The 22,617-nt window shown below is 36.9% G+C and overlaps 1 protein-coding gene across 2 annotated transcripts; it reads left to right on the plus strand.

Moving 5' to 3' along the window:
• Positions 1-3,090: 3,090 nt before the first annotated feature.
• Positions 3,091-18,520, plus strand: EEF1AKMT2 (EEF1A lysine methyltransferase 2). Of its 2 annotated transcripts, none has more exons than XM_006188740.3 (6): positions 3,091-3,248; positions 4,365-4,430; positions 4,928-5,042; positions 11,678-11,785; positions 13,975-14,191; positions 18,122-18,520. In XM_006188740.3, the coding sequence occupies exons 1-6, from the start codon at positions 3,139-3,141 to the stop codon at positions 18,214-18,216; spliced, it is 711 nt and encodes a 236-aa protein (XP_006188802.1). In that variant the 5' UTR covers positions 3,091-3,138; the 3' UTR covers positions 18,217-18,520. The 2 variants fall into 2 exon arrangements, with proteins under 2 accessions (XP_006188802.1, XP_032346584.1); XM_032490693.1 differs by having other exon boundaries at positions 3,173-3,248; positions 4,928-5,046.
• The last annotated feature ends 4,097 nt before the right edge of the window (positions 18,521-22,617 follow it).

The raw sequence follows: 22,617 nt of genomic DNA on the forward strand, positions 1-22,617 counted from the left end.
AACAGTAATCTTTCTAATCATTATTCTTCAATTTGTTCAGTCTTTCAGGTTCAAAACTGGGCTTTTAATCTCTCACAAAGCTCTTTCTGTCACACTTTTCCCAAGCTCACCAAACAACTGTATTCTGACAGCAGCACAGGCCAACAACCTTGGAATATTCTCGATGTTTTCCTTTGATCAGTCGGCACAGTCTTCAAAATATATCCAGAATCCTACAACTCACCACCACCAGCACACATATCACAGTGGTGCAAGCCATCATCACAGCCCCTAACTCAAGGGGTTTGAACTGGAGGCAATTTTGCAGCTTGGGACATTTTGCAAAATTGAGACATTTTTGGATGACACGACTAGGGGAGGGTCCTACTGGTTTTTTACTGGTTACGGGCCAAGGATGCTGCTAAACATCCTACAATGTACAGGACATCCCCTTACCACAAAGAATAATCCCACCCAAAATGTCAATTAAATGAGGTTGAGAAGCCCTATCTATATCCCCACTTCTGCCTTTAACCCTTTCCCTGCCAAGTCTATCCTCAACATACTAGCCAAAATGGTCATGCCAAAGCTTAAATTTAAATCATGTTGCTTTTTGGTCAAATCCCAAAACTTACAATGACCTAACTCCTTTGTTTCCTGCTGCTGTCCCCTTTGTTCACTCTGCTACAGCTACACTAGTCTTCTTTCTGCTTCCTGGATATCCCTATCTTGTTCTACCGCAGGCATTTTGGACTCACAGTTCCTTTTGCCTGGAACACTCTTCTCCCGGAAAGCTGCAAGGTTTACTCCATTATCTCTGCTCTAGATGTGGTGATGTGCAACCCAGACCTCCCCTTGCAGGACTGACTGAATTATTATCCCTGCTGCTGGGGAGGTTGTCCTCTCCTGGAATTATTCTTAGTGGAAGAGAGTCTCATTGCCCAAGGTCAATCCTCCTTTTCTGAGCAAACAAGCATTCAATGTCGGGTCAGTGTAGGTGAACAAAGGCCCAGATCCTGCAATCCAACTTGGGAAAATTCCAAAGGATCATCCCAGCTTCACAGTGCCCTGTCAGGGGAGTGGGTGTTAGCTAAGGCTCTGCTGTGATGGTCCCCCAGCCTCACAACTTCCTCTAATTCTGCTTCTTTCTCTTTCACAACAGGTGGTGATCTTGAGAGCACTCCCTAATAAATTTCTTTCATGTTCATCTCATTCTTACACTCTGCTTCCCTGGGGACATACCTTGTGACAAACTCTTTCAGGTTTTCACTCACCCTCTCAGAGAAACCTTCTCTTATGACCCAAACCAGGATTGCCTGGAACTTGATTGTTGTTTTACCAATTGCGAAGCATTTGAGAACTCTTGAAAGCATGGTTTCAGAGAAGTTGTAGGTGAGCAGGGTTCCAGGCTGCAGGGATGCACAGAGTGAGAGGGACACAGGCAACGCAGGGTACTCTCGGAGCCTCCCTCTGCCTCATGTAACAGGCACCTGGTGGGAGGGACTGTGTTACTTGGCACATTCCAGCTTCTCCCTGGTGATGGGCAGTTCTGTTGGGATCAAGCTTCTTCACACCCCTCCCTGCCCCAAGAATCTGTTACCCTGGGTAATCAGAGGTGGTGCCCCACACCGCCTTCAGGACTAAACAGCCAGAGCAATCTTGGAACCAGAGAAGGAACTCTGTATAAACTGTGGTTTTTTTCCAGGGCTCCATACCAACAACTGTTTATAGCATTCATCACACACAGCAAAATCAGCTTAAGTGTTGGCAAGACATCAGATTGAAGACGGCTTTATCTTTCATGGGTGCTTCTTAATGAGAAGCTAAAACTTTTTAATACCTATTCAGTCACATTCAAGCTACTCTCTCAAGCATCGAGTCTAGAAAAGATCAAAACAACCATTTGCTCAGGGCAGCACTAATTGGCTGTGGCATCCGCTGGTTTTATTACTCTGTAATAAGGTTACTTACGCACTTTCTTGAGTTCTTTAATCACCATACACATAGATTCCCATCTGTCTTTTACCGTATTCTATCACCAGCAGTTGCCTGAAGATCTTGGAACATCTTGCATCAGAGGAGATGCATATGCGGTCCTAATCGGGGTTTCTGTGCTCTGGAAAGGCAACTGTTGATGCTGGTTACCTCCAGGGACTTGTTACTGGGCTTGTCTGCCATGTCAACGGAAACGTGGCCTAGGAAACAGACGTTTTCGTTGGAAGGCAGCCTTGCTGGGGGCCTTTGAGATGCTTGCCTAGGGCATTGGACTACCAGTATTTCATTGCCACTACAGAAGTCCCCCTAGACCTTTGATGGATAAGATCTCTGGCATTATGCCGCAGAACATCCAATATCAGTCCCACCAGGCAGCGTATGCATTTTAGGCTCACAGGTTGGAAGCAATCTATTTCCTGTGAGGTGCAGGTGAGGAAATTGAAGCACACAGAGCTTAGGAGTCTCGGACAGGGCCAGGTGTCTGGTTAGGGGCAGAGCTGAGACCGGCTCTTTCTTCCCACTTAGCACTCAGATACCTGTGATTGGCCTACTGGGGAGGGCGCAGGGTGTGTAGGGCATTCATTTCACCGGGCATAAATTTTCTTGTCCACTTGTGACATCAAATCAGAAGAGGCTAGAGTGCTATTTTCAAGGCAGAATGCCAGCCACAAATGGAATTACCCTTCGGCAGGGAAGCCAAGTAATGCGATGAACTGTCCCAGCCATTTCTCAGATCTGCTCGCAACGTGGCGAGATGAGGTGATCTGTACACTTGGGTTCAGCAGTATAGGCTTAGGTACTTAGTGTGGCTCCCCCACCGCTAGCCTTTTTCCAAAATACAATACCTTGAAGAGTCCCTTAAAAACGGTAGTTCCCAAATACAGTGGCAGTTCGAGGAAGGGAGTGCATCTGACGCTGGCTGGAGGGAGACTGGGGACCAAGGCGAGGCCCGGCCCCGCCCACGCCTGGGCTTAGGACCTGGGACTCGCGACCCGGGACCAAAGCGGCGCCGGGAGAAGCGCAGAAAGACTGTGGACCCCAGCAGGGGCCGGGAGCAGTAGAGAGGGCGGCCTCCCGCCTCCTAGAGGCGCCAGCCCGTCCGTCCGCTCTGCCCGCGCTTCATCTCTATGACGGTCCCAACGGCCGTCCGGGGCGCTGAGCGCGATGAGCGAAGGCGCGGACCACGGCGGCGGAGCTGGGGCCGCGGCGTGGTCCCGAGGGGGCAGTCCCGGAGGGGATGGTTTCGCCCCGTCGGCGCTGGGGACCCGCGAGCAGTGAGTGTAGGGCAGGGAAGGGTGAGCGGCGCTGCCCGGACTGGGCCCCGGGAGGGGACGGTGGGATGGGGCCCCGGGGGTCGCGAAAGATGGAGGAAGCCCAGGGGGCGTGACGAGAGGAAGCCTAAAGGGACGCCTTGGGAAAGGGTCCGGGCGAGCGTAGGGATGGAATCCCGAGGGACCACGCTGGGGGCGGTAAAGAGGTATTTCAAGGGGTTGGCGTCTAAGGGGCTCGTGGGTTGCGGGACGGGCTCTAAAGCTCTTGGGGACGCTTTTTAGGGGGCTTGAACCTTTGGGGAAAGGGAGAGGAAGGGCTGACCAATAGGGCTGGTGGGCAAGAGTAGGAGGCCGGAGGAGACCTGTCCGGCAGGGATCTAAAAAAGGATAAGGGGATGAGGACCGAGACGTGGAAGCTGGAAGCGGGGGAGTGGGAAGATGGCCTCAGGAGGAAGCAAGGAGATAGTGGGCATCTTGGGGTAGGAGAAAGTGATTTGACCTAAGGCAGACGCTCAGTAATTATTTAATGGATTAAAAGATGGGTGAATGAATGACTGGGGAAAGGTAAGGATGAGAGATAACTTGGAGGGGTGAGGGGGAGCAGAGATTCTAGAGAGCTGAAATAGGAAGAGAAGGCAATTGATGGGGGAGGGAGAACTGTCCCTAAAAGGAGTAAGTCTTAAACGTAAAACTTAACCCTTTAACGAGAGCTTATCTTTGGTGAATTCCGTGAGTAACCACCTAATTGGTAGAAAATCCTTGTGTTTGCATATTTTAGACTGAAATGCGCTGTAATGATACTACGACTGTATAGTCAAGTTTTGGACTTGTGTTTGGGACTTAGGCATCCTTGGACAGATACTTCTTTGTATTTTTTAAGCTAAAACATATAGCATTTTAAATATCAGGCATTGTTGTAAGTGCTTTACATGTATAAATTTACTGTCTTTCATTCTTTTAACACAGGGATGTTAAAGAGATTGAGCTATGTGCTCAACTTATCAACACTAATGTTTTAAATTTCTGTGGTAACTGTCCCAATAATGTATTAGAAATATACACTTAATTCATAATACGGTTTAATTCACTAATTTGCTTTGCATTTGATTATTTTTATAGTTGGGATGCTGTCTATGAGAGAGAACTGCAAACCTTCCAAGAATATGGGGATACAGGAGAAATCTGGTGAGTTAGAAAAAGTAGTAAGATTATGATCCAGAAGATTGTGTTAAGTGTGTGTGTCTTTCAAGTGCTTACCCTAGAGAAAGCCTGACAATCTTGGGAACCTTGGGCTGATTCTGGCATTAGTGGTAGATTTAAAGAATCTCTCTCTTTTAATGGCCCAGATTTAAATTTGTTGACAGTATTAGGAAATTACCCTTACCCTATAATTGTCCTTTTTTAATAAGCAGTGCAGTTTTGAGCCACCAGCATGTACAAGTGTCAATGCTGTTGTAGATAAACATTGATAAGTAACATACCAGCCTTATCTGTTTTATTCTTGGGGGTGTTTTCTCTTAAATAATAGTGGCGATGCAGATTAACCGGTTACATATATTACTTCTTACTGTCAAAAAAGACTTAATCGAGCATACTGAATAAGCTCCTTAAGTGGAATATAGTTGTAACCTTTGTTCTATATCTCTCTCTTGTTTGATTAACTGATTCTCTGTTTCTAATAGGTTTGGAGAAGAGAGTATGGCTCGACTAATAAGGTGGATGCAAAATCACAAGATTCCATTGGATGCTTCAGTGCTTGATATTGGAACTGGAAATGGTGTTTTCCTGGTTGAACTTGTTGGTACTTTTAGTATTCATGTGTTACAGCCAAATTTAAAAATGAAGTTAAGAAAAATCTTGCAATTGAGGCTACTAGGCATTAAATCTAAAGTAGTAAAGCAGTCATATCACGTACGTTGAGAAGTCACATGGTACAAAGGGGAGGCTGCATGGATTGTGGGAAAGCACTAAGTGAGAAGCCAGGGGCTCTGAGTCCTAGTCTTGGACCTTCTTGCTATATCCTCGACCTTGAGCAAGCCTCTCTTTGTTTCCTGGGCTTCAGTTCTTTCCTAAAGATTTTGACTAGGTGATCTCTATTGGTTTCTTCTAGCTCAAAACTCCGGAAATCTGTATGTATAAAAGGAAGATGGTTTTTGCACTTCCACTAGGACATATATCCCTTTCCTTAGGTGAGCATATGGTTTGGAGAGTGTTTTGCATATGGTTTGGGAAGAGCATTTTGCCTGTAGTCTATTCACTGCTGTGCCAAGTGCTGTGGAGGAAATGTAAGCCTTAGGCTTCATCCTAGATGGTTTTACTGTTTTAATTTGTAAGGATATATACATAACGGTGAAATATATTAAGTGACTGTCACAGTGCCAAGCCTTGTGCTAGGCATTGGCAATAAGAAAATTCAGATCTTGTGCTTGATTTGTTGACAGTACAGTAGAGAATAGACTGATATAGACATTAATAGCTAATGCATATTTTGGTGCGTGCGCTAATAGATATACTGAGTGTTGGAAGGGGAGTGATTAACTTTGGGAGAGAGGAATAGGAAGGGTTTTGGAGAAGCTAATATCCAAGCTGGGTGGAAATTGTGTTGAGTGTGGGTAGAGTATAAAAAGAGAGAATTTCAAGAAATGGAATCAAATATCTAAAGGCATGAAACAGCATAACATGTACTGGCCCTATAATTTGGTAAATTAGAGTATAAAGTGTGTGCAGGGGATAAAATGAGGATTAAGTTAAAGATAGGAGCTGTATACACAGGCCATGCCTAAGAGCTTAGATTTTACTTTTAGGCTCTGGGGAGCCACTGAGTAGTGTGAAAGCAGTGGAATATGGTTAGAAAAAATTCCAACAAACTTTTTTGAAACATTGAGGTGTAGCATATGTACATTAAAGTGTGCAAATCAAGAGTATGGTTCGCTGAGTTACCACGAAGTGAACACACCTATGTTACCCTAATCATGAAGTAGAATATTACAGAGCCTAGAAACCCCCCTGAACTCCTTGCTGATCCTCCCAGAATCCCCGCCTCCTTCCTTTCAAGGTGACTGGTGTCCACCAGCCTGGAGAAGCTTTAGCATTGTAGATTAATCTGCCTGTTTGAAGTCTTCAGTAATAATAAAGCAAATCAATAACTCAGTAATAATAAATCAAAGTCTTCAGTACTTGTTCTTTCTGGTTCTTTCACACAACATTCTGTGATAGTCACTCATCTTGTTGCACATAGCAGTGCATTTTTGTTGCAGTATGTGATTCTTTTATATGATTACACCAGTTTTATTTATTCAGTCTTCTGTTTACCTGTAGATTTTTTTTGGATTTTAATAGCTTACTTGTAGAGGCTAATGATGTATCTTTTGAGACTAATAATTTAACTATAGATTGTTTTACATTTTCTGCATATGTAATTATGCAAACTGAATAATGGTAGTTTTATTTCTCACTTTCTAATCCTTTGTAACGTTTCTCCCCTTATTGCACTGTTTGGGACTTTTGGGAGAAGGTTTAAAAGAAGTGATGACAGAAGGCATTCTTTCTTTTCTCCTCTTCAGAGAATGCATTCAGTGTTACACTCTTAGGTTTGATGTTACCTTGTAAATTAGTTTTTTGGTAGATACCTCTGTTACCAGACTAAGGAAGTTTCCTCCTGTTCCTCCTTTGCTAAGGGTATGTGTGTGTGTGTGTTGTTATTGTTGCTTATCAAATGTTTCTCCTGTGTCTATTAAGATAATCATAAGAATTTTGTCCTTTAGTCTATTTGTGTAGGTGAATTACAGTGATCATTTTCAAATATTAAGTGCATTTCTGGAATAAACCCAACTTATATATGTTTATTGGGTTCAGTTTGTTAATATTTTGTTTAGGATTTTTGCAGCTTTGTCCATGAGGAAGATTGTCCTGTAATTTTGCTTTCTTGTCGGGTTTTGATATCAGGTTATGCTGGCATCATTAAATGAGAAAGATTTTGAAAGAGTTTGTTAACAGTTGTTGTTTTTCCTTCCTCAAATGTTTGGTAGAATTCCCTGGTGAAGTCACTTTGGGAACTTTTTTCTTTTGTGATGTGAACTTATTAAATAAAGTATAATATGTATATAGAAAAGTGAACTAGTCCTAAGTGTACAGTTTTTACAAGCTTTGTGTAACTCACTGACCTGATCAAGAAGTAAAATGTGATTAACACCATAGAGGAAGCCCCCTTGTGCCCTCTCCCACTCATTGCCTTCTGAAGGTAACTACTATATTGACTTCTATCATCATAAGTTAGGCTGTTTTTGGTATTAGCTGTACTGGTTTCTAATTGTGGTTTTAATTAGCATTTCCCTAATGACTAATGATGCTGAGAACCTTTTCATGTACTTATTAGCCATCTGAATATCTTTGGTGAAATGTGTGTTCAAATCTTTGGCCTATTTTTAAATTGGGTTGCATGTTTATGTATTAAGATTTGAGGATTCTTTATGTATTGTGGATATGAATTCCTTGTTATGTGATTTGCAAAAGTTTTCTCTCATTCTTTGGCTTGTTTTTTTCATTCTCTTTAACATGTATCTTTTGAAGAGCAGAAGTATTACTTTTTTCTTATATGGATTGTGCTTTTGTTGTCACATTAAAGAACTCATTGCTTAACCCAAGATCACATAGGTCTATACTCTATATTTTCCTCTGAAAATGGTAAAGTTTTGCATTTTAGATTTAGAGTTATTATTTGTTTTGAATTAGGTTTTGTAGAAGGTTTGAGATACTGGTTGGGGTTAATTTTTTTTTTTTTTTTTTTTGGCACTTGAATGTTGAATTGTTCCATCTGTCATTTGTTAAAAAGATTATCCTTTCTCCATTTCGTTGAGCTTTGCCTCTTTTTGACTTGGTGTAAATGGTATGTATCACTGGGTATGCACTTAATTTTTTTAATATGGCTTCTTTTACTGAACATGGATTTGTGAGGCTTATCCACGTTCTTTCACGTTGTGTGTAGCACTAGATTGCTTCATTTCATTGTGGTTAGTACCATACTATATGAAAATACCACAGTTTTATTTATTGATTTAGTCATTCATTCATTTATTCATTCATTCTCCTGTTGATGGACATTAGCTCATTTCCAGTATTGGGTTATTATGAATACTGCCAAAGAATTTTCCAAATTGGTTGTACTGGTTTGCACTCCTACTGGCAGTGTGTGAGAATTCTGGTTTCTCCATGTCCTGGCCAACCCCTGCTCTTTTCAGCTGATCCAATTTCAGTGATTCTGGTAGATGTGTAGTGGTATCTTAAGACTTTATTCTCATTTCCCTGCTGACTAAGGATGTTGAGCATGTTTCCATATGCTTTTTTGGCTATTCTTTTTTGTGATATGCTGTTCAAGTTTTTGCTTGTTTATAAATTGGGTTGCCTTTCTTTTTCTTACTGATTTGTAGGAGTTCTTTGTATATTCTGTTTATATAACCTTTGTATCACAAATACCTTCATCTAGTGTGTGGCTTGTCTTTTCACTTTCATAATAGTATCTTTTGATGAACAGAAGTTCTTTAATTTTACTAAAGTTTAATATATCATTTAAAAATGATTAGTGCTTTTGAATATTGTAAAGTAAATCTGCCTATCCAGAGTCATGGAGATATTTTCTTATGTGTTCTTTTAGAAGCTTTATTGTTTTCCTTTTCACATTTAGGTCTCAGTTACTGTGTATGTTGTGAGGTAGAAGTCGAGGTTTATTTTTTTCCCTATGAATATCCAGATAACCCAGCACCATTTATTGAAATATCCATCCTTTTCCCCACTGCACTGTAGTGGTACCTCTGTCATAAGTCAAGTAATGGTGTATGTTTGGGTCTCTTTCTGGATCCTCTATTTTATTCCTTTGGGTCTGTTTATCGTTATGCCAATGACATGTTGTCTCAATTAGTGCAGTTTTATAAATCTTCATGTTTGGTTAATGTACTTTCTCCAACTTTGCTCTCTTTTCCACTGCTGTCTTGGATGTTGTTAGTTAGCTCTCTGTATATTTATTTAAATTTTAGAATCATCCTATCACTTTTCAGGAAAAAAAACCCTCTGATTTTGATTAAGATTGCATTGAATTTATAGATCAATTCAAGGAGTATTTACATCTTACAACATTGAGTCTCTGAATCCATGAACATAATGTATTCTTCCATTTATTTAGTTCTTAATTTTCTCTCAGTAGTATTTTATAGTTTTCTCTGTAGAGATCTTATATATCTTTTCTTGATTGATTCCTAGATTTTTTATTGTTGTAGTTCTTATTTTTATGCTTTTAAAATTTCATTTTCTAATAGTTTATTGCTGGTATATAGAAGTACAACAGATTTTTATATATATATTTTTAACAGATTTTTATATTGATCTTGTTTCCAGTAATTCACATATTAATTCTAATAGTTTATTTCTATTCTTTTGTGTTTTCTATATAGACTGTAGTATCATACATATGTAAATAGTAGTTGTATTTCTTCTATTCCATTCTTAATACTCTGTTTATTAAAATGCTTTGTACTCTCAAGGTCAGTGTTGAATAGAAATCGTGAAGGCAGGTAGCCTTGTAACACTGCCTGTTATAAGAGGAAAGCTTCTGATATTTCACAGTTAAATGTGATGTTAACCCTAGGTTTTTATAGATAATCTTTATCAGATTGAGGATGTTCCTTTCTAGTTTGTTAAAAAGTTTTTAATCATAATGGGTGTTGAATTTAATCATTTGCTTTCTTGGATATCCACTGAGATGATCAGATGATTTTTCTTCTTGATTCTTTTAGAGTTGATTGATTTTGGGGGGAGGGGGGCTCAGTTTTTTAAATGACTTCTTTTTTACTTTTAGTTATCTTTCATTATGTAGAATTATTACAGTTCGACTGCACATACACATTATATTGCATGTATATACGTATATACAGTATACTGCACTTTTTTTAGTTTACATATATGTACTAATTATTGTTTCTAAGAATAGAGTAGATCTTTGACTTTTTAAACTTACATAGTTATCAAAGGAATAAAGCCAACTTCAAAATAAGGATCAACAGAATGCAGTAATCCAGTCATAAAGGACAGTCAAATGTGCTTACACATTCAAGAAATCAAAGTAATAGTTCATTTGTGTCATTAATGTTGTTACTGTTATTTAGATTCTTCATATAAATGATGCCTTATGGCATTTTTCTTTCTCTTTCTGGCCCACTTTGCTTAGAATGACAATTTTCAGGTCCATCCAATTGAGGCAAATGGCATTATTTATTCTTTTTTTTTATGGCTGAGTAGTGTTCCATTGTATATATGTACCACATCTTCTTTATCCAGTCATCTGTTGATGGACATTTGGGTTGTTTCTCTGTCTTGGCTAGCATAAATAGTGCTGCTATGAACATTGGGGTGCATGTATCTTTTTGAATTATATGTTTCTCTGGGTGTATGCCCAGGAATGGAGTGGGATTGCTGGATCATATGGTAAGACTATTTTTAGTTTTTTACAGAAACTATACTGTCCTCCATAGTGGCTGCACCAATCTACACTCCCACCATTAGTGTAGGAGGGTTCCTTTTTCTCCACATCCTCTCCAGCATTTATCATTTGTAGACTTTTTAGGGATGGCCATTCTGGTTGGTGTGAGGTGATACCTCACTGTAGTTTTTGATTTGCATTTCTCTAACAGTTAGTGATGTTGAGCATCTTTTCATGTGCTTGTTGGCCATCTGTCTGTCTTCTTTGGAGAGATGTCTGTTTAGGTCTTCTGCCCATTTTTTGATTGGGTTGCTTCTTTTTTTGACATTAAGGTGTATGAGCTGTTTGTATATTTTGGAAATTAGTTCCCTTGTTGGTCGAATCAATTGCAAATATTTTCTCCCATTCTGCCTCGGCAGGTTTTTTAGAGATCTGTTGGAATGTATGAAATATTTCAAAAGCAAAAAATGTGTAGTGGTTAGTAATCACATGGCTAGTGGAGAATTGCAAGATTTAAATTACACTGAAGGAAAAATTTTAAAATCAAGAACTTATTACATGTGCATTTATTTAACTTATTCATTTAACTTAATTGTTTTAAGTAAAATGTATGACAGATTATATATGAATTAGAGCGTATCAACATCAGCAGATTTTAATACTACATTTTTTGCTTTAGGGCAGAAATATACATATGTTCTCACTGTCTTTGAGAAAATGAATTTTCTTTTGAAAAAGAAATCAAATGTTATAAAAGCAAATGAATTGTCACACTATACAATTTAAACTTTCAGTTTCTATTTAGATTCTACAGTAAAACTTAAACATTGTAGATTATTGGATGGTATATGTCATTTGATATATTTAAAGCAGCTGCAGTTCCAAAGGAGTATTACAATTCACAGTTAAAACGGTAATTAAAACTTCTAAAAACTAAAGTATAAAATTATTTCTCTGTCTCTAGGCAAAATTTGGTTTCTCTAATATTGCTGGAATTGATTACTCTCCTTCTGCAATACAGCTCTCTGGGAGTATAATAGAGAAAGAAGGTTTATGTAACATTAAGTTGAAGGTAACTATAGTAACTTACTTTTATTTATAATAAAAGTTACAAAGTTTAAATGTTTCTGAAATATATAATTTGCTGACATCTTTGAGCTCATATAAATTAAGGATCAATCATAAATAAACCAAAATGATACATTTTTTAAATAACTGTATTAAAATTTTCAGTTTAGTCAGTTTGGGGAAGTTTTCTTTTCTTTCTTGTGTGCAAGTGTGTTCATTCTGTCTCTCTCTGGCTCTCTCTCATTTGCAAACACACAAATAATAGCCAACTTTAGATTAACTAGATCAAAAAGTTATGAATGTGTAAACCGGTATACTGCCACCAAAGCACTTAGTGTACTTTTGTGCCCTTGATCTGTGACGCTTCTGTCACGCTTCTTTCCCATCTCGGTTAGTGACACCACTGTTGATTCATGTGTTGAACTAATCCCAAATACAAGGAGTCATCCTTGATTCTTTTCTTTCCTTAAATCCTGTATCCAGTTTTATTGGTTTTATCTTCAGAATATATCAGGAATGTGATCATTCACTGATATTTCCACTACTACCTCCCAGATCCAAGCCACCATCATTTCCTGCCTAGATGACTATAGTAGCCACTTACTTGGCCTTCCCGTTTCCACTCTTGCCACCCTGCTGTCCATTACCACAGGGCAGCCAGAGTGATTTTTTAAAATATAAATCAGCTTGTGTCACTTCCTTGCTAACCAGCCTCCAAGGGCTTCCCTTGCATTCAGAATGAATCTGAACCCCCACCCAGTCTTACAAAACCCCTCATTTCTTACCTCTTTCCTTCTGTGTCACCAATGCTCCAGTCACACTGGCTTGCTTTCTGCTCCTGATACATGTCACCCTATTTTTTTCCAGTCTTTATACCTGCTGCTCTCTGCCTAGAATGTTCTTGCCCCAGATCTTAGCTTGTTTGGCTCGTCATTCAGATCTCTGCTCAAATATCACCTTCTTGAAGAGGTCTTTCCTGACAAACTTTTCCAGAAACATTCCTCTGCCTAATCACTCACTGTCTTCATTACTCTGGTTTTATTTTCTTCATAGCACTTTGTCTGAAATAATTTGATTAGTTTATTTATTGTTTGCCTCTCCTTTTAGAGAATATAACATATATTCTCATACAGGGACCTTTTCTGTTTTGTTTGCAGTTATATTAGGGCCTGAAAAGTTCCTGCATGTAATAGGAGTCTATGAAATATTTGTTGAATACATGAATACTTGTATAAAGGCATTTAGGATAAGAACTTCTCCAAACTCGACTCTTAAGAGTGGTAGTCATTATTTTGCTTCAGGTATAATGAATATTTGGATGTGAGGCAGGGGTAGGAAACCTATGTTCAAATGTATGTAAACATACAATCCACACTTTTAAGTCAGACAATAAGAGATTTTTAGATAGAGATTTTTATGATTTTTTTAAGTTTATATGAATAATCACGAGCTAACTGCTTAATTACTTTTTTAAAGTAGCTTTCAGAATTAAGTTCATTGGCAAATTATTTTGAATATTTTGTGGAATTGAGGCAGATCACTATTTCAAATGCTTAGTTACTGAAGTTACTGAAAATGGATGAGATGCTGACATATGACTTTCAAAATCTGAAGTGCATGATAATTATAAAGTTAAGTAATTGCAGTGTAAATAATCCTTTAATTTCTTAAGCTTTGTGCCATGTATCCATTAGTTGCTTCCTAAGCTACTGAGTCAAGGCAGAAGAACTTTTGATTTACCGTGTTTATTTTAGGTCACACAACTAGTAATATCAGCTAAAAATCATCTTATGTCCAGTGACCTGTTTGAGTTCCAGTTTTTTTTTTTTTTTTCAGTTTAAAAAATAGTCAAATATTCTATTGTTCAACAGAAATAACTTTTTCATAAGCCCGACTTGTGTGCTCCATTACGTGCTGGTATTATTAGGCAATACACCTGGCTTTGATTTGTTTCCAAATTTGTAGAGATTTAGAATGTCCAGGAAACACTGTCAGTCTCACTAATCTTAGCTTTAATGATCTTGGAATGAAGCACATAAAAGTTGGCTATAAAATTGAAACTATGTTTATTCTATATAAAATGCCATCATAGTTAGTTGGTCCTTTTATCTATAACTTTTTACAGATTGTCACTTAAATTCAGTACAGATTGTGTGTGAATTGTTCTCACAGAGACATTGATTTTTTATATAGGTAGAAGACTTTTTGAATCCTTCCACAGAGCTGTCTGGATTTCATATTTGTATTGACAAAGGGACTTTTGATGCCATAAGCCTTAATCCTGACAATGCAGTTGAGAAGAGGAAGCAGTATGTGAAATCTCTCTCCAGGGTGTTGAAAGTAAAAGGCTTTTTTCTAATAACCTCATGTAATTGGACCAAGGAAGAGTTGCTAAATGAATTCAGTGAAGGTAAATGGCTGTATGTTGTTTAAATGTGTGTTTACCTCAGATTTAATGCACTTAAATAGTTTTTTTTTATTGGTGTTACGGAGTTTTACTTTTCTATTTGTGGGATTTGTCAGCTTTTCTTCTTTGTTAATAACCATGGTAATACTTTTAACTGTATATGCAAAGAACAAAGAAATAATATTGGTTGAGATCCAGAGTCCTTTTTAAAATTTTCCAAGAAATCCTGGCAGTTAAGTACTAAAATTTATGATCCTGTAAAAATCAAGTTCTTTATTTAAGATGTTTAATCTATTATTTAGAGAATCAAGCAAAGAAAAGCACATATATTGTGCTTCTGACTTCAATATACTGTTATACTGGTGATTAGTAATAATAGTAATCATAATAATGCAGATGGTAGTAATGTTTTTTAAAGTCTTGTAGGATGAGAGTTTTAATTTTATAGCTACTTTGTCTTGCCTAGTGGTGATTTATTTTAGGATTTGTCTTCTTATTTTCAGTGAATATAGAACAATTCTTTTTTAACATTGCACAGAAATAAAACGTAGGAACTTGATAGAAGAAGTACTGCCTACTAATTTTTGAGGAAGTCTCTGCTTTTTGCAAGATTTTGGTGCCAAGACAGGATCCTTTTTTGCCCCATTAGCAAAGTATAATTAGTGCTGTGTCTCCTAAGCGGGGGTCTTGTGAGAATTGAGAATCTAACCTAAACACAAATATTTTGAGTTCTTTGGCAGACTGTTCCTTGTATGTTTTAAGGATCATTTTTACCTATCACTTTATTCATGCTCATGCAGTACACAGGCATTTCTGAGAAAGTACCATGAGAATCTATAACTAGATATTTGCTTATTCTTCCTGAGACTCCTTTTCCGATTAGTATTAAGTTTGTTAAAGGAATGGGAGGAATTTTCAGAGTGGTATGTTAACAAATGATATGGTACTAAATTTGTGGTTAAATTTTGAACCTCAGTTGTCACAAGCTAATGTGAAATGAATTTATAACTATATTGCACGCACTTTATCTTAGAGTTTGTTTTCTTTTTGGTAGTAAGGGAATAGGCAATAGGAGGGAGAACACTTAACACATGTCCTTTTGTGTGCATTCAATAGCTTTGGCAGCTGATATAATGTAAAACCTAAAGTGTTTGAGACCTGAAACGTGAGCTTGTGGCTTCATTACTGTTGCCTCTGGAAAACAAGAATTATGTGTGATTTATTGTCTTTTATTTCATGCCATTAGTTTTATTATCTTTTATGTTAAATTTGCTTCCTTTAGAACTATTGAGGCTCCATATCAATAGTCTTTCTTCTTGCAGCTTGACAGTTTTAATAAATGCTCAGAGTTCCACTGTGTAGGGCAAGTTCCTTTCCTGGTTTTAAAATACAGGTGTTCTCTTTTACCCCTGGAACCACCAGACAAAAACATATTTGTCTGTCTTTGATAATGAGGAACAGACTTCAGCCTGGTAAAAAGTGCTTAAAAATGTGTCTGTGTCTGAGAACTACTTAACTTATATTCAGTTTTAGAGCTTAATGTAGAATTTAGGTAAGTGAAATGTTACAAGAGGAATTATTAAAGAAATAATTATATAAAATTGAAGACATTTATAGGCATGTTTCTCTTAGAAACTGGTTTTTGGAGTTAGATACAGGACAGTAAGAGAATACACTGCCACACACCACTGCTGAGGGCTTGTCATTAGCTTTTTAGATTGGCTTCTCTGGTCCTTTTTGCAGAGAATAAAGCTTGCTTCACTAATCTTTTAAGATTCTTTGCTTCTTTCCTTATTTGAAATGTAAATGTTCATAAATCTGTTGAAATGAATCTTTCATTTTTCCTTTGTAGCCCTATTTATATAAATATTTTGTGTCATCATTTGTTTTGGTGAGGATTACTTGAATCATTTGCCACATACTAGGATATTCTAATTTGATGTCCAAGGAACTTGACTTTCTTATAACCAGTGAATTAAAAAAAACCAAAAACCCCAAACCTATCTTACTACAAAAGTAATCCAGATTCATTATGAAAAAAATTTTAAATATCAGTTACCCCAACACATAAGCATATAGATTAAAATAATTAAAATTTAATAATCACTTTTAACATTTTGATGTATATATACTGAAATATAATAATTTAAATTCTTGAGGATTAGTCCAGGGATTTAAAAGATTAGTCCTAGAAAATTCAGACAGCTCTATTTTCTCTTGAAAATTTTTATTATAAAATATTTTAAGCATATGTAAAATTTCATAAAAAAATATAGGTGTATACCCATGTACCCGCCACAGTGGCTCCATTTTTTTTTAACAGCTTTATTGTGGTATGGTTCCTGTACAGTAAACTACACATATTTCAAATGTACAATTTGATGAATTTTGATAGATGTATACACCAATGAAACCACTACCACAATCAAGATAGCTAACATTTCCATCGTTCCCCAAGAGGTGCAACTTTCGAATTATCAATTTATCCCTTCCCACCCACTTCAGCCTTGGGTAACCATAAGTTTGTTCTGTATGTCTGTGAGTCTGTTCCATTTTTGTAGATATGTTCATTTGTGTCCTTTTTTTTTTTTTTTAAGATTAGTGGCTCCATTTTTTAGCACCAACATATATCATGTTATTTAAAAGGCTTGGCCTTCTTTGGGAAAGTTATGATCAGTTTTTAATGAGCATTATAATATTTAGTTATAAAGATTTGGTGAAATTTAAGAATATGAATTATGAAACAAAATATAAAAGACCAATTGATACAGTAATGTCTGTTCTTTTAAGCATTTTTGTTTACAAGAGTTATTTGAGCTCAGGCTCAAGGCATGGAAACTTAGAAAATGGAGACACCTTTTCCCCCAAAAGAAAAATAATTCTCCCAAACTAATAAATAGTTCCATTACTGAGGGAAAACCATGGTTAACTAAGAGTGACCTTCTACCCTCATTTGTCTTATTTTTTTAAAAACAAAATTATAAAATATTAAATTTCCATTCTGTTTTATAGTTTAAGAGAACATCACGTTTCTGCATTTTGATCTTCACAGAATCTCTGAGTTAGATAGGGGCATTGATGCCTGTAACCTCCTTGCACAGACACTGAGGATCCTGGTTAAGGTAAATTGACCAGCATATCTTTCACCTAGTAAGTGGTAGAACTGGGGCTTGAACCCAGCATTTCTGAATCCATTTTAGTTAAAAAAAAAAAAAAGTCACCCTATGCTGCTTTCAAAGTTACTACTTCCTTGTCCCCAAGTTCGGTTTAGTTTGGGTCTTGATCTTTGGTTACAAATTCTTTTTTATTGTGGTAAAATATACATAACATAAAATTTACCACTTAGCCATTTTTAAGTGTATAGATATGTGGCATTGAATACATCTTCCTTGTGCAACCATCTTCTCCAACCGTCTCCAGGACTTTTTCATTTTTATTTCCATGTTATTTGACCTTTCTGTATTAAGCGCTTTTATGTGTGTGATATGGATTAATTGAGTTACTGCATATAAAGCACTCAAAACAGTGCCTGATCCATGGTAAGACCTTAACACATGATAGCTGCTTCCTACAACTAGAGGTAAAGGAGGCCAGTGGAGAAGACACAGAGTTGAAGGGATGATAAGCAGGAAGTGGAGGAAATGGGGGGTAGATGGAAAACCTCTTTTCTTCAATTTGATTTTGTGTGTTCCTTGTTCATTTTATAGTGTTTTTGGGTGTATACACATACTGTGTACACATATAGTAGAATTGAAAAATTGTAAAGTGAGATTTAGTCACAATTTAGAGTTTGGAATTACATTGTTTTATACAAGGTTCGAAAGTACATTGTCATTCCCCCTGCCCCAAAAGTACGTTGTACGTTGTTAATACAAATATCCCGTAACTGTGGGATTCTGACCCTAATAAAAGTATTTTAATTTTGTCTGACAGGATTTGAACTCTTCGAAGAGCTGCCAACACCCAGGTTCAGCTTTGGGGGCAGATCTGGAAACAGTGTGGCGGCACTGGTTTTCCAAAAAACATGAGACTTTCTATTGGACAAATTCAGTTAGCTTTTTAAAGAAGCTCCACATCAAAGTAAACCTGACACAGAAAATGCAAGTGCAAACAAATGTTTAGTAAGTACCCAGGATGCACGTGTTGAATAGATACAGTGGGTTGGTGAAAAAAAATCATGAGTGTAAGTGGTTGGGTTTTTGAGATCAACAAAGAATACTTTAAAATTTTCTTTTGTATTTGAGATGTAAATTTTTTTTTTCTGATTTAAAAAAAATTTCTGTAACTTCTGAACAGTTAAAAACTTTAAAGCAGTAAATGAATTTACAGAAAGCATGTATTCTTGATTTTTGTGCCTTGGTAAAGTTGAATTGAATATAGCTATTCGTGACGATTTGACCAAGCTATTCCAGGGCCAGAAATAATAAGCCAAACAACATTCTTAAGGTTTTATTAGACTATTAGAAAACATAATAAGTATAAAATTTTGGGTTGAATGGTGAGTTTTTAAAAAAGTTGTTTAATACCTAAGGAAATCCCCTAGCCTTTATGTATATAATTAAACAAAGTCAGATAAATGTATCAGTTGATTAAGAAATATTTATTGAGCTTGTATTTTGTGGCTGAAGGTCTTCTGCAAACTGTGAGGGATAAATAGGCAGTAGAATGTAAAGCAGCTAAGAGTTACTGTTAAAAGCTGGCACTCTGTTAAGTTGTATTGTCTTACAAAGTCATTGAATCCCCTCAATATCTCCTTGAGGCATGTATTCCTTGTTCCTGTTTCTGTACATTGGATGGCTAGTCAGAATGGAGTCAGGATTCTTCTCTGGGTCTGACTCCAAAACCTATTCTCTCCGCCTGGCATATCTGCCTTCCAGGTGTAAGTCTCTGCCTTTATGGCACTTAACTGTTTAATTGGGAACTAGGGCTGGTACGTAGAAAATTGTGTTAGAGAAGTTGGGCAGTTATTTTTAGGAGCTCTGCAGCTCTTTCTTAGTGACTGTTGATCTGTGGACTGTGAGAACAGTGAAACATCCTTCATTACTTTTCACCATCTCCCTACTTGTCTTAGAAGACTTGCCTAATCAAGAACTGAATTGTGCCATTCCGTGAATAGTGGTTTAAGTTTTATATATATATACACACACACCTTCAGGAATATGGGGACGAAGATGTTCTAGTTAGGGCCTGATTAGCAAAAGAGAAATAGTTTATTTAATGTTTTTGAAAAGATAAGGTTTATTAATACTTAATGCTATTTTGTATTTTGGCTAGTATTTTAATATTGAAGTCACAATACAGGTTTTTTAAAAAGTGATACAATTTTTATGATTTTCAGCTTTGGGGGCCTGTTGGGTTTAAAAACGAACAGAATTTTTGTTTGTTTGGCAAATGTTACTCCTGTACTGAGTAAATCTAGCATTCATCCTTTTTCTTTTCATTTTTGCCCCAGAGCTGGGCAGGGGGAGAAGGGTGGTTTGATTTAGATCAACATTAATCAACCATTAAGATTATTCTCTGCCTTGCACAAGTTAACTGAAGGCGTTTACATAAACTTTCAGCACAAATTACATTTTTGGAAAAGCTTTAATTTTTAACATGTAAAAAGTGAAAAATTATTTTAAAATATATGTGATTTAAATGTGTAAAATTATAGATTTTATAAACTGGACTTGGGGTCTTAAACTATAGAAACATATAGTTTTATAATTTATTGAAGAGATCTTGTCTTTGTTGTTTTTTCGCATTAATATTTATTGATTTTAATGATTTTTTTCTCTTGTGGTTTGTTTGTTTTTTTTTAATGAAGGGGAGGTAACTGGGTTTATTTATTTATATTTGGAGAAGGTACTAGAGATTGAACCCAGGACCTCGTGCATGCTAAGCATGCCCTCTACCGCTTGAGCTATATACCCAACTCCCTCAATATTTGTTGATTTTAAATATGGTGATACTGTTTAAGTACATTTTTAGAATTCTGAGTTGTTTAAGTATATGCTATTTATTTATTGAAGTATAGTCAGTTACAATGTGTCAGTTTCTGGTGTATAGCACAGTGTCCCAGTCATGCATATACACATATATATTCATTTTCATATTCTCTTTCAGTATATGCTATTTTAAGGCATCAATGGGACAGAATAGGCTTTCTGTGCACCCAGACTGAGACATTGGATTTGATTCACTGATGGCTTGGAGTGGGCCTCTGTTGAGAAGCTCCTTGAGTTACTATTGTGGGCGTATGTGTGTTCCATTTGTAAAGATGTAGGACTTTCGATGGGGAATCATGGAGCTGTCGATAAAGTTAGGAAAAGAGAGTTGCCATTTCTTCTTACCAGGTTTAATCCTGCTGGAAGCCAGCCTCTCGGAGGTTGAAATCAGAACAAGTGGAAGGCAGAAAAATGCTAACAATAAATTATTAGTATTTTCAAATAATACTGTACTTTAAAAATCAGGGTGATAAGTATCCCCAAGTTACTGAAACAAGTCATAAATACATATTATTAAACTTAGTTTTGTTAGGTCATATAAATATGTGGGTAACTGTGAAATTATGCAGTTATAAAAGGACCAGTTAAGTTATGTAGTGAATGCTGTTTTATCTGGAATAAGAAGCTGGAATTGCAATTTTATTTCATCAAAAGACACCCTTATTTTGAGGAAACTTGTTTGAAATGCAAACGAGATTTTTCTGTGGAGCCTGCACAGAATTGTTGCTTTTCATTATGATGTTGTTGCTGCATAACAGGCCACTTCTGTGTGTAGGAAGCGCGTGTGCAAGTCCAAAGGGATCTGAGGCCTGAATGGGTGAGTTACACCAATTAAAAAAATAGAAAGTTTTCAGAGCATTTTGTTTTAAGCCAGGTGCACACTTTGAAGTTGCTTTTTGGGACTGGCATTTTTGCATTTGAGAATCAAACCTGACACTACTCTTGACAGCTTGACTAAAGCCATTTTAAAATAAGTAGCAAAAAAAAGTACAAACTGTCCTTGAATGATTTTTTTCCCATTGTAGTAGCAACAACTTTGCCTTTCTTCATCAGTGATATGCATGCAGTTTTCTATTTATTTTGGAGAAAGAAGGGAGCTAAACATATATGAAGGATTTTTAGTCTTTGTATGAATAATGCATTTCAATTCACTTACTATTTATTTTTAAATTTCTGTGATACTGTAATGCAGTACTATATGTCAACTTTAATTCATGTTCATCCGGAGTAGAATAGAAACCTTAATTTGAAGGAACCTATATGACTAAGTTTTATATGACTTTGAAATAATTTCTCTTAAATTGATATGCAAAGAAATACAGTATTCCTGCTCATGTGAATTGACTTTGACTTGTGTTCTCTTAAATAATTTTGTTTTATATATTTGTAATGTGTGTGTATCTGGTAGCCTACAATGAAACTACATATAAACGTGAAAAATTATTTGCTCTCTATGTCAACATTCTACTGCTGTGGGGAGACCTGCGTTTGATTTCCTATTTTTAGCACTGTAAGCTAGAAGGGACAGCCTTCTGCTTTGAGAGCAAGAGACCAAGTGTCTTGTGTTCCACTGTAGTAACCTCTTTAGCTCATTGTGTGTGTGTGTGTGTGTGTGTGTGTGTGTGTAGGGTCGGTGTTGCTGGGGTTTGAGTGGAATCTGAAAGGAGTCTTGTCTGGTACACCTCACTGGAGGGATACTGCCTGTGACCTAGACTTTGTGGGAGATGAGAAGCGTGGTAGGTTGAAGGACAATTGCATAGTGGGAACAAAATTAGGAAGCCCTGTCATTTCTGTTGGTTAGGCAGAAAACAGAGATGTCCTCAAAAGAAGGGGGAGCACATGAGCATGTTTTATTAACAGTTAATGGAAGAAAATTAATGCTAATTTATTCTTCATACATACCATGCAATTTGTTAGAAAAGTAAAAGAATAGTTTGAAATTCTTTGGTCAATTGATGGATTCCTATGTTAGGGGCATAGAAATGAAACTCAACATTAAGCAGACAAATACCCCCAAGCCCACAGGCTATGTAAATGCTGAATAAAACTAGCTCTACAATGGAACCCTGAAAAGCGAGGGGTAAGAAGCCTAATGAATGATTGAATATGACCTTAGCAAAATCCCTGGAGTGTTGTTGAAAGATCATTCATTTCCAGCTTAGATGTCAAGATGGGCTCCAGTAACCAGAAAAAAAAGAGAGCTTGAGTCGGTACTTACTGAGTTTTAAAAATCTTTACAACACAGTGCATTAGACTAATCATTAAAAGGGCTTTTCTAACTGCATTTTGAGCTGTCACTGTATGGACCTGTGGTTTAGGCTCAGGGAAAACAAATTAAAAAGATAGGAATAAATCTCAAGACATGACTATCAATATCCTGCTTTTATGGAGTAAAACTTCAAAAACTGGGATGTAGAGGCTGGCAGAATGTACTTTTGT

The sequence above is a fragment of the Camelus ferus genome, chromosome 11, assembly GCF_009834535.1.
Source record: "Camelus ferus isolate YT-003-E chromosome 11, BCGSAC_Cfer_1.0, whole genome shotgun sequence".
In the NCBI taxonomy this organism is placed as follows: domain Eukaryota; kingdom Metazoa; phylum Chordata; class Mammalia; order Artiodactyla; family Camelidae; genus Camelus; species Camelus ferus.